At 41.5% G+C, this 12,078-nt stretch overlaps 1 protein-coding gene and 1 long non-coding RNA gene across 17 annotated transcripts in view; one reads left to right on the forward strand and one right to left on the reverse strand.

Moving 5' to 3' along the window:
* The window catches only part of LOC309379087, a 74,589-nt gene extending 66,799 nt beyond the window's left edge, over positions 1-7,790 (reverse strand). The window contains exon 1 of the long non-coding RNA XR_014172360.1: positions 7,143-7,790. This is a non-coding gene — a long non-coding RNA (uncharacterized lncRNA). The remainder of the gene's footprint in view (positions 1-7,142) is intronic.
* Positions 1-12,078, forward strand: part of MAGI2 (membrane associated guanylate kinase, WW and PDZ domain containing 2) — a 598,965-nt gene that overhangs the window by 571,824 nt on the left and 15,063 nt on the right. For 14 of the 16 annotated variants that reach the window (XM_081927620.1, XM_081927618.1, XM_081927609.1 and 11 more), the window contains one exon: positions 2,386-2,524. In XM_081927620.1, the coding sequence (XP_081783746.1) occupies positions 2,386-2,524 (139 nt within the window). Of the gene's footprint in view, positions 1-2,385; positions 2,525-7,801; positions 7,913-12,078 lie in introns of all 16 variants that reach the window. The other 2 variants (XM_081927614.1, XM_081927613.1) reach the window with 2 other exon arrangements.

Consider the following 12,078-nt stretch of genomic DNA (forward strand, 5'->3'; position numbering starts at 1 on the left):
CTGCAGACATTTAAAAGTTTAGAAAGCCCTTAAACATCAATGCTAACATACAGATCCAGCTCCAATCAGATGGGGCAGGGTAAAGTAGCTTCATTTGGGGGGCGGGGTGAAGAGAGAGAGAGTGTGTGTGTATAAATCATTCATATTCAAATATGACTTAGATTTCCACCCAAGTCTGAGTTGATTTTCAGATGCCTCCCATAGTGAGAATTGTCTCCATGCTCTCAGGGGGACTTCTCCCCATGCTGAGCTATTGCAGAGCAGGTGTGTTGCTCTGGTATTGATAAATGTGCTTATTTAATCTGCTCAGCCATGTGTCCTGCTCTCCAGCAGCTCTACTTGTTTAGAAAATCCCATCTAGGTTTTATGACATTCTGTGCTGCAGTGATCAAATGTCCCAACAAAATGAGCTGCGGTTTTCTTTAGCTGGAAAGCATTGATAGTCAACTGTTGTTCTGTTGATACTGTGCTTCTTTGACGGAGCCCACATGCTCTTGTTCATGTGGGTGATAACCTCTGGCCCATCAAGACGCAGGAAAACAGACAGCTGTGGGGTTTAGGGAGCCCTGGTGTCGCATTGGCCGTTCTTATCAGTGTAGCTTGTTTGACAAATCAAGATACTCGTTCATGGGGACTAGTTTCTAACATGTTTCTCAGAAGAAACACAGGCAGAGCAGTTATAAATAAAGAGTTCACATATGGCATAAAAGAAGCAGCTTGTGACCTAGGTATGAAATATGCTAAAGTTAAAAAAAGAAGGCCAGCTTATTGATTTGCTATCTTATATATTTCTATTCCGCTTTCAGGGTGCCTGCAAGGCAGCTCATGGGCTAACAGCAATCCAAAACAGTAGTAACAGCAATAAAATAGCACGAAACATAAAAAGATATTAACAGTAATAACAGCAGCAAATAAGAATCTGCTAAACCAGGGAGTTAATTTAACTTGGGTTCAAATTTGCACTTTTGCCATCCGGTGGGTCAGGGAGCAAATACCTGACTCAAGATTATAACTGAAGCCATTCATTAAGTGTACTGATATAGATTGCTTCTTTCAAAGAATAATATCTTCATATAAAAAATAAGATGAGCGTTGAAGACACAGCGATGTAAAGGAAAATGCCGTACATTCTTCAGAAAATAATGATGGATTAAGAATGGCATAAGAATACATACAGCGACAAAGCAATCAATAGGGTTGCTATTTCCTACCCTAACTGAAGATTGGGCCTCCTCCTCCTCACTTTTGCCAGGAATCATACTTTTCAAAAAGAATTTCTTAAGTGCCCTATCATTTGCTAGGATTTGATTTTCTTTTAGAGCTGGGGCACAAACCATCCCATGTTAAGCACTCTTCATTCTCATTGATTTCAGTAGGAGAAAGTTAAGCACATGTTTAATTCCATCACAAAAACAAATGGGATTTAAATAATGGGCTGACTTTGCTACGTTGTACCCTTGTTGCTGCTTATTTTACTTTTATTCCATATTGTAATGGTTATAGGGGTTGCTCGTGCGTAAGTTGCCGCCACTCCTGGCTAGGTTGCCTGGTTAAACCTTTTCTGTCTGGACAGCCCTTCACTTCGTGGCTGTTTCAGTCGCTAGCAGAATCCGTCAGTGGGCGTTTCTTGAACCTCTTCCAGCAAAGAAGTTCTTTGACACCAAGTCTCCGCTTACTCTCCCTGCGCGGAAGTCTTCCGCGCAGGGTGGGTGTGGGCAGCGGAGGACCCGTGCTCTCCCCGCTGGTCTCCGGCGAGGAGTCCTGGAGCCCCCTCGCCGATTCCCCCATCTGCCCCCCTTTATCCCTGGTGTTACGCTGATTTCCTTCCCCAGCCGATGAGCTGCCTCTCTCCCATCGCTTGGGAGCCTTGCCTCTGCCTCTGGCTCCGATGGCAGTTCCCTGACACATATCTTCTGGGAAATGTGAAAGCCTAAAATTACATGGCAGCCTTCAGTTTCAGACTACTTTGGCCCACTGGCATAGTGTATGAGAGCAGCTCTGAACAGGCCCATCCTGTTCCCAGGACTGAGGACCTTCAGAATTCCCCAGCTGCTCAGGATATGCAGCAAAATGGTTCTTGTTAAACTCTATCATTACCCATTACTACAGTTCTGTTTCTTAGGTCCTGAGCATCTGTACAAGTTACGGTCTGAACTAAATGTGGCTTATGGGTCAGGGAGGAGAGAGACCCTAGGATATGACTGAGGTTAATGTTACCTTCATCTTTAATTCAAGGCAGGAGGAAAAAATATGTTAAGGTATCTAGTACATCTAAATGCATTAAACGAATGATATGTGAATGACACTGTATGTTTATGTGTTTTCAACATTAAATGCTTCATTTCCCTTCCTCTAACTTGGCACCCTTTTTTTTTTGTCTGGCAGGTGGGGGATCAAATAATTGAAATAAATGGGGAAAGCACAAGGGACATGACACACGCCAGAGCAATAGAACTAATCAAATCTGGCGGCAGGAGAGTGCGGTTGCTACTGAAACGTGGAACCGGGCAGGTCCCAGAATATGGTGGGTTTTCATTTTTATTAGTATCAATCTGTGGTTCTTTTGTCTTGGAAATTGCATCTGTTCAGTGCTATGTGTCAATTGCAAATGTGTCAAATCAGTACCACGTCCCTCTGGAAGTACATGCCATAATGCTTAGTTAAATCGCTGTATGCCTTTTGTAGATACCTACCAGCAGCAGAGGTAGAATTGCATTATTCCCAGCTACACAGGGGCCCAAAAGACCCATTAGATGCAATGCTTGACAGGGGAAGAGATGCTATAAACTTACAAGGAGAGTTTCATCAATGATTTTCAGGTAGCTCTCTCATATACACGCTGCCTAAACTTGTTGGGGAGAAGTACATAATTCAATTGCTAATCGAAATAACAAACATTTGTGAATACTATCATCAAAAGAGATTTCCAGAGTGTGCATTTTCTTTTTCTATTGATGTCTGTTTTGAATTAGTTGCCAATTTTGCTGCTTTTTGATCAGTTTCATTTGTGTGCAGTGGAGGGAAGGTTAAAAATGTTTTCATAGTAGTGGTTTTAATGAGCTTTTAACTGTTTGTTTACAATTTTGTGGGGAAATTGCAATCTGTTTGGGGAACCTAATAGGCTAGAAAACAGGAACACAATACCAGTTATAAAAAAGTATAAACATGCATAACATATCGTTAAGATTGCCCAGCCTTGTTTTGTTTCTGTATCCATGGAAAAATGCAAGAGCTGCCTAGCCAGAGGAACTAGGCAGGGGTCCAGAGCTTCACAGCTCATGGGAGGCTTTGCTAAGCATTCTAGATGTCACTAGTCCTCAGTTCCAAGTCCCAGGTTTGAAAGGTGGAGTCAGGGTACCTGGAGGGTTGGACTGTAAGGACTGTGTCCCTGGGATTTTGCCCTGTGGGCCATGGAATAGATCAGTTCTACCCCTCCAGCTTTAAAGATACAGTTCCAGTGGCGGAGCCTTCCTCCCCAATTCTGCCAGCTCCTTCAAAGCCTTGGTCCAGTCAAAGCTCTGACATGGGAAGAGCCCAAAAGGGCATTCTGGGAAGTGTTGGGGGCATTCTGGGAAGCAGCTTAGATCCAAATGAATCCTCAGTTGGGGAGATATTTAGCTACACTTCTAAACAACTCCATTTTTACTACCACCCAGTTAACTAGAGCCTGGCAGCACTTTCCGTAAAGGAAGTAGAATTGCATGTGCATTTCCTTAAGATTTTGCTGTAAAATTCACTGGAGATTATAGGCTGAGAGGGACTAATTATGCAAACATAGTACAAAGAATGTAATCTCCATGTTGTCTCTGGGAATGCAGTATTTGGGTAGAAAGAAATAAAAGATTCTGTTACTAATCCAGAGGAGTTGGGAACAGAAAATCCCAAATGTAGCCTGATCATGCCCAGTCATTCATGGATTTGATCAGGATATCTCTACGGGAGGAAAAGTTTTGATTAATGCTCTGGCAGTGGAGTTGCCTTCACAGAAGGATGCACCGGCTAATAGCTTAAGGAAAATGGATGTTGCATATCTACCTCATATCTCAAAACCTGTTTATTGAGGATAATAATGGCTAGAGGAACCAAAATCTTCACAAGGGAGAATGAACACTCTTCTCTGAGTTGGGGGGGGGATCAACATTATAACAAATGGCTTCAAAGCAAATAACTAGGCGAATGGCAAGACATCTTTAAAATACATGAAGCGGCAGGCTTGCCATATATGTGTCTATACCCAATTCATGTAATTCATTCAGTCAGTTGAGTGTGCATCTATATAGATGTCTGCAGAAGCTGCCCACATCACAGTTGGTAGGCATTGCCACATACCTGGTGGCAAGTTCACACAAGATTCCAGTATAACTCCACACATGAGATTGCTTTACTGCCTAAAAGGTGATACTGTTTTGATTTTACAGGATTGTTTATTAATAGTATATTTTTGCTTACTAATTGTGGGGAAGTTTAATATTGTAATCTGGTTTCAGATAGGTCTGCCCAGGAAAGCAGCTTTAAAATGTTAAATAAAGAAATGCCCTCTACGTCAGTGTGTGAGCTGGCCCTTAGCTCTAAAACAAAACAGAAGATGGCAGCTCACAGAAAAACGATCCGTTCAGTACAAGCTGAATCGGGCTGATTATTAGCTACCTTCCTTCATTTGTTTAACTTTGAAATGGCTGCCTGCCTCCCAGTTTGCATAAACGCACTTAGAATTCAACGTGGCATCTTCCCAGATTCAATTTCAGCCTCCCAAAATTTCATTTCATTTTGGTAGCTGACTTCTGTGGCTGAGTCCTTATCTTGTTTTTCAGAAGGTAGTTCAATTTTCCAGCTAATGTGGAGGTTTCTGAGATGCACTGCAGTGCAAAATGCCCTAATTAAAGGCTCTTAGGCTTGATCAGGAATTAGAAATAGTATCCAGGGCCAACAACTAATGTATTTTTAGCTTTATACTCGAAAAATAAAGTGCTGCTGTTCAGTGTCCACCAAAAAGGGCATGTAAATTTTGTAGCGTGTTTAAATCAAAACAGGCAGGGAGCAATTAAAAACATTGTCATATTTATTCTTAAAAATATATCCCACTTTCCAGGGAAACTCAAGACATCTAGCTGATTAAATAATCACAACACACAAACACATACATAGGGGAATTTGGTAGAAGAAAGAGGTGCTGGGACTCACATGTTTATAAAAGTGTCATGGCTACTAGCCCAACATGGCTGCTGGAGGTCATTGCAAAATAACCTGCTTTTTCAACTTTTCTACATTCAGAAACAGTTGCAGTAACGATACAGATAAACTCTCTTCTCCTCCCGCCCCTATATTTCTTGCTAATGCCTAGGCCGGTCTTCCTCAAACTGGTGCCCTCTAGATGTTTGGGCTATAGCTCCCATCAGCGCTGGCTAGCAGTTTAAACCCCCATCCTTCCTCCTGTCCACTTCCATGTCCCCTGACTTTAATCCTGCCTGCACAGCTGCTTGTGAATCACCAAGCAAAAGGCTCCTTGCTCACTCTGGCTGCCAGGTGGCTTCACGGTTTTGGTGTTTTTGCAGCCTGTGGGCAGGCAACGCAACTCAGAGGTTGGTGAAGCTTGTCAGAGGCTCCATTCTGCTTGGTGAATCGGAAGTCATGCAGGCCTGTCCGAACCCACATTGCCTTCCAGAAACAGCCCCCACCCACCATGTCTCCCAAAGCACATCCATAGCAGGCCCTTACTCAGACTTCCTCTGAGTACAGGAGTCATAGATTGATTTTTAAAAATTCCACCAAAAGCCTCATCCAACTCACACACTCTCATATTAATGTTGCACTATTTATTTATTTTTTGGTCTGTATATTTATTTTGAATTGTTGTTGGTGCTGTTGCTCATGGTGGTGTTTTCATTACTGAATCGTTTTGGGAGGGGGAGTTCTTACCTTCTACTTGTCCCCAGTTTAGTGGTGGGGGTTAATAACAAGGCAGAGTATAGACGATACACTGGCATACAGGTGGTCAGCTCTAGACCACCACAATAAAGCAAATATCACATTAAACTGAGTCACTTTTTTGTTTTGTTTCTCACTGCATATAAAAGTTATGTTTGGAGCTACTGTGGTCTATTAAGACAGGGCCCCCCTGGCTGCAGGGGTGGAAGGGGAAAACCCTGGCTCCAGACCAAGCCATGACCTCTTCCATGGCCAGAAAAGGGTGGTGGGTGGCTGTTTACAGCTGCACCCATGTCCTCATAAGGCGCAATATCTGTGAAGTGCAATAAAGCAAAGGCAATAAAAATGAGGTCTGCCTATACTGTATTAGATATCGCATTTACACTCAACCTTTTATGAAAGAATGCCCAAGGCAGCAAACAACAGCAGAAAATAACCAGCCCACATAAAATAATAAGCAGTAATATAGTGAAGCCATATAAAAACCAGTGTGAGTTAACAAGAGAATTTTAAAAAGGTTGCCAGTTTTAAAATGTTAAATTAAAAATACAGATTAAAACACAGCAGCAGAGAACAACAAATCCACTCACAAGGCCAAATGGCTGCTTAAATAAAGAAGGTTTTTACCTGTCCAGCCATCAACAAGGGGACTGGGTGTTCTTAGGGAGGAAGTTCCAAAGAGACTTCCTGTAATTGGTCTCGGTCAACAGACTGGCTACAGCTTTCTGAACCAGCCAAAAGTCCCTAGTCTTTAAAAGTAGCTCCACATCAAGCATATTGTAACAGTCCAAATACCTAACACACCTGGGGATGAGAGCAGTTGGCATGCAAATCTCTGAGCAAAATTGCTTCTGACCACCACCCCAACCTAGGTGGATTTATGAATTAGCCCCAAACAGCAGGCCTGATTTTCAATTTAAAAAATAGCCCATACAAGTAAGCCTTGATGCTATAGGGGTTTTTCGTAGGAACTGCCCTTCTCCTCCTTGGTACACAGGTGCAGCCTGCCAGTTGTTAAGTTGTGGGTGAACATATCAGACAACACAGCGATTCTTCAAACAGCTCTTCTTTATTCAGAGGCCAGAACAGAACTGAAGGGCTCAGTCAGCCTGCTTATATAGATCTCCAGTACAACGTTACTGTAGCAACTTTCTAAAACTATCCAATCACTGAACGTCACTTTCGATCCTTCATTTGAATAACTATCTACAGTATACCCTGCTGGCCCAGGGTGAGAACTTCAGTACATAACACCAGTCATGGCCCCGAAGAGGAGGCTGAAGCGGCACATTCTCTGCTAGCTTGTACAGTTCTTTCTCTCCTCTCCAGAGTGACAGCTCCAAAGAAATTTTGGGCAGAAATGGCATGTCTTGATCGTTAGGTCTCTACAGAGGAGATGAGAGCTGACAGGTTAAGCAGGAGATGTATTAGCACTGGATTATGCGCAATAAGTGGCATTCAATGCATCCTTCCCCTTTGTGTGCACACTGGAGGGATCGAACGCAGTCATTAATGTAGCTCAGAAATAGGTCCATCAGTCCCACCTAATCTCAAGTCAGTTTTGGGTTTCCTTCACACTTTAAATTTGTTCTGATTTAGGATGGTTTTATAAATCGCCTCAAGATTTATCTCATATTTCTTTAGGACCTGCTTCTCAAATATGTCTGTAGAATACTTCATTCTTTCACTAATATTAACCGCCTGCATGCCTCTTTGTCTGACTTTTATTAGAAAAAATAAATTGGCTGTTACTTGTAAGCAACCTGCTCAGCTGTTCTAATAAGCTAAGAATTCTTTGCAATGATAATAATAATAAATAATAATAATAATATGTCTTGATGTCACTGGTTCTGTTAATTCTAATGATTGGTCCTAGGCTGTTCCTCCCCTTCCTTTAGGAATGGTATCTTCCAGCCTCTCCATGTGCATGAAAAGTGACAAGCATGGCTCCCCTTATTTCTACTTATTGGGCCACCCTAAAGACACGGTGTGTAAACTCTGCATGCATATTTATTGTTCTCTAATATGCTTTCATTTTACAGAATTGTTTTAACTGAGTCTTTGACAAGTTTTCTCTTACAACTTAACTTGTTTGGTGCCTCTGTTAATTCTACAATCTCCTTGAAATTGAAAATATTTTTTAAAGCAAGATCAAAGTACATATTTTTAACACAAAGCCTTGGACATATATTTTGATTCAATAGATAGGGCTTTCTTTAACCCTGTTATTTCCCCAACATCCCTGTATTTCAGGATTTCATATATACAGTGGTGCCCTGCAAGACGAACGCCTTGCAAGATGGAAAACCCGCCAGACGAAAGGGTTTTCCATTTTGGAGGCGCTTCGCAAAACGAATTTCCCTATGGGCTTGCTTCACAAGATGAAAATACGGGTTTTTCCCCCTTTCCCCCCCTTTTCCTAAGCTGCTAAGCCGCTTATCAGCTGATCCGCTGATAAGCCGCTTAACAGCTGATCGCTAAAAGCCGCTAATAGCGCTAATCTGCTAAACTGTCAATGGGCTTGCTTCGCAAGACGAAAAAACCGCTATATGAAGAGCCTCACAGAACGGATTAATTTCGTCTTGCGAGGCACCACTGTACTCATAAAGTTCATAAAGAATGCAAGGGAATCTCAACAACATCCTAAGGTGGCAATCCTATGTATAGTTAGCATATACATATAGCTTCATTGACACATTTGGAATTTTCAAAAAGGGCTCTGGGCGCCACCATAAAATTGCTGCCACAATGGCTTTGCCAGTCACAAAATGGCTGCCGCACAGAAGGCATGCACAGAAACAAATTGTTGGGCCTACCCCTCACTTGCACATTCTGTGCATGGGTTTCTTTGAGATTGGGAGAGACACGTGGTAGAGGGAGAAAACTCAAATCCCAGAAAGTAGGGTGGCCACCAAGCACAGATTTCTCCCCAACCCAGATAGAAGGGGGAAACCAAAAACAAATATTGATTCCCCCCCAAAAAAAAACAGAGGAGGAGGAGGAAAATAGTAAGCACACATACTTTGGCTCTTACCTTTTGGGTTACCCCACTCCTCTTCCTCCACCTCTCCCATTTGGTCCCCGCCCCCAAATATCTTTTTTCTCTGTCTCCCCATCACCTTGCTTTCTGCTTGAATGCAGATCGCAACTTAGAAAACTAGATAGTTGAGGAAGGAAGTGGGAAAGAGAGACACTGTTTCCCCTTCTTCTCTCAACTCTGTAATTTCCAAGGCTGAGATAGTTCATTTCTCACTCCCTATGAGCAGGTGGTGGTAACCCCTAGCGAAATGGGAGCACAAAGGCTTCACGGGCATTGGGAAGGCCTTCAGGAGTGGCATTGCACCTGCGCATGCCACAGTGAGGACACTCGTGCTAAAGCATGGTTTAGTGTTAGATGCATAAGCAGCAGAGAGCCTTGGGTTCACATATAACACATATATAATGTTTCTCATTACATCCAGACTTGGAGGACCTCTGGCTGGTTCAAACTAGCCAGAGTTCCCACAGTTCATGAAAAATAAGGCTCCCTAAGGCTCTTAGTTTACTAAAGTAAAGCATAGTTTGGCATTACATCCCAAAGCACAATTAATTTTCAAATGAACATAAGCTGCCTTCCGCAAGCAGTGTTTGTGTGGGGATACAATTTAGGACTATGTAAATTTCACCCCCTTCTAAGTCTCTTAGGAGTCTTGTGGTCCAATCCTATGCATGTTTACTCAGTGATAAGTCACTCATGCGCACGTAGAGAGGATTGCAACCTAACTTAGATTGCCCCAATTGGCTCTTTTTTGCTCAAATTTCTCTCTACTTCCCCATACCTAAAATGTTTGTATCATTTTGTCATGCTTTGCTGATGTCCAGTGTAGTACTTCTTATATGTAATACAACTCCCATGATGCATCTCATGTTTAGAATCATGATGGAACCTTCACTGCTTTCATAAAAAGAATGCAAGATGCTTTTGTATAAACTAAGAAATACCTTTTAAAAAAATCTTTTCCCAGTAGGTCACTTTCATTGCTCATCTCTCACCTTTACAGTGAAAAGGTGAGAAACCTTAATAAAACCTGATGAACTCTAGCTGACAGAGTTAAGGCTGCACTCCTATTCATGCATATTTGGGAGTAAATCCCATTCAGTTCAGCAGGACTGAGTATAGGAGTGCAGTCTTTAATTTCCCATAGAAAATAATGAGGAGCCTACAAGTGGCTTGTGCTGATCGAGTTTCCCCATCATAAAACAAAAGGCATGAATCTTTCATGAAAGACAGGACAACATACAAAATATAGTAGTCCATTATCGTTCTAAGCACTGTATTCTACAGTGTTTCGTTTATGCAGTTCATTTGAAATGTAGTTTGACAGGGTGTTGGCAGAACAATATACTGGGGTGTGTGCAAGCTCACTTTCATCCTTTAATTAAGAGGTCAAAATAAAGCACTTTCTGCTTGGGTGAATTTTTCAGTCTACCCAAGTTTTTCAGAATGAATTTTTCCTGTTCTTGAATAGCTAACACTGATGGCTTTCGGATGTGCCTAGCTTTGAATTCACGCATACAAAAAGCGTGGAGCCAAAATATTCTCTATTCCATCACTCATTTCCATGCTCATCAGAGCATCCCACAAAGAAACGGGGGTTTCGGAGTTCAGCTCCCTAGCCAAAACCAAATTGTGGAAATGTACTTTAAAGAAATGGCACAGCATTGCAATTTATTTAGTTTAAGGATTGGCAGTTTATTCATAACATTTTTAAGTTCCAGCTACGTAGTCAGTATCTGTGTACAAAACTTGGGCAACATCCGAAATAATCACTTCATAACGTGAAGGTATTGAGGTCAATCCAACAGAATTAGTTGTGCACAATTAAAAGCTTAAGCTCCATTTATTTCAATGGAAAATAAGCACAATTCATATTTACTGTGCAAAAAGATCATTTCAAACTCTGTGAATTCTTGACTTCATTATTAACTTTTTTTAAATGGTGAAAACTAAAGTGCAAAATTACCATATTTTTCCGTCTATAAGATGCCCCCATGTATAAGATTTTGGGCGACTCCAATTTAAGAAAATGGGGGGAGATACTATCCATGTATAAGACAAGCCCAGATTCTGAACATTATTTTAGAGTAAAAAAAAATAGTCTTATACATGGAAAAGTACTGTAAATGTGCAAGTCCCATTAATTTAGTCAGACAACTATATCTGCTGAATTGTGCTGACGAAAATTATTTTCAAACTCATTAGAAACGATTATCAACTCTTATGCTTAAAATAATAATAATACACCACTCTTGATAACAAAGTCCACTTGCATGGCTGCAATCCAGAAACCATTCAAGATCAAGAGTGAAAAGATTTCTGATTGCAGTCTGATTTGTTTTACCTGTTTAAAACAGCACAGCAAATGGTTCAGAATGAATGGAAATAAACTCTGTTTGGTGCCATAAATGTATGTTTATTTTCCAATCTCCAGTAAATTATTACAGTTACCATGACAAACGCATGTCAAAATAATATAACCTATTCACAAGTTTTTGCAAGGCCAAATCATTGCAACGTAACTTCCTCTGTGATCATGGTTCTCTTAACATCTTTTTTTGTGTGTGCGCCAAGAAAAGGAGGTCTACCTCTCCTCACGCCCTTCATCAAGCATACAGGCTGGATTAACCATTATGCTAAGTACCTTTACAGAGTGGAGCTCTAACTAATCTGAGGGCCTTGTTATGGTTGAGGTCTATCTGAACATTTAGAGGGTGTGTATCCTGCTTTTCTCATCTGAAGAAGGTGCCCACATAACCACAAAGCTTCCTTCTTTACCACAATTAGCTCAATCAAAGAAGCTGACTCCGTCATCTGGACCACTTTGAACCATTTAATTTCTTGGGACTGGCATTGCAATCACAGATGTAATTACTCTTTCCTCTGCGTTGGAGTGTTTTGAAATTCCTCCCACAGCACCGTTTTTATCAATAGAGCATGAGCTTCCGTGAGCAATTACCCTACTTCACCAGATGCTGGACTGGAACTGTAGGCCACAAGTCAGAGAAATCAGTTAATGGGTTGTTTACACTAAAGTCTTCTTCGGTTTCTAAAAGGGCTATTACCTCCTCGGTGAACAATGCATTTGAGAATATCTGGTAAAAGGCAGTCAGAAA

This window comes from Podarcis melisellensis (genome assembly GCF_964234715.1).
Source record: "Podarcis melisellensis genome assembly, chromosome: 10".
Taxonomy (NCBI): Eukaryota; Metazoa; Chordata; class Lepidosauria; order Squamata; family Lacertidae; genus Podarcis; species Podarcis melisellensis.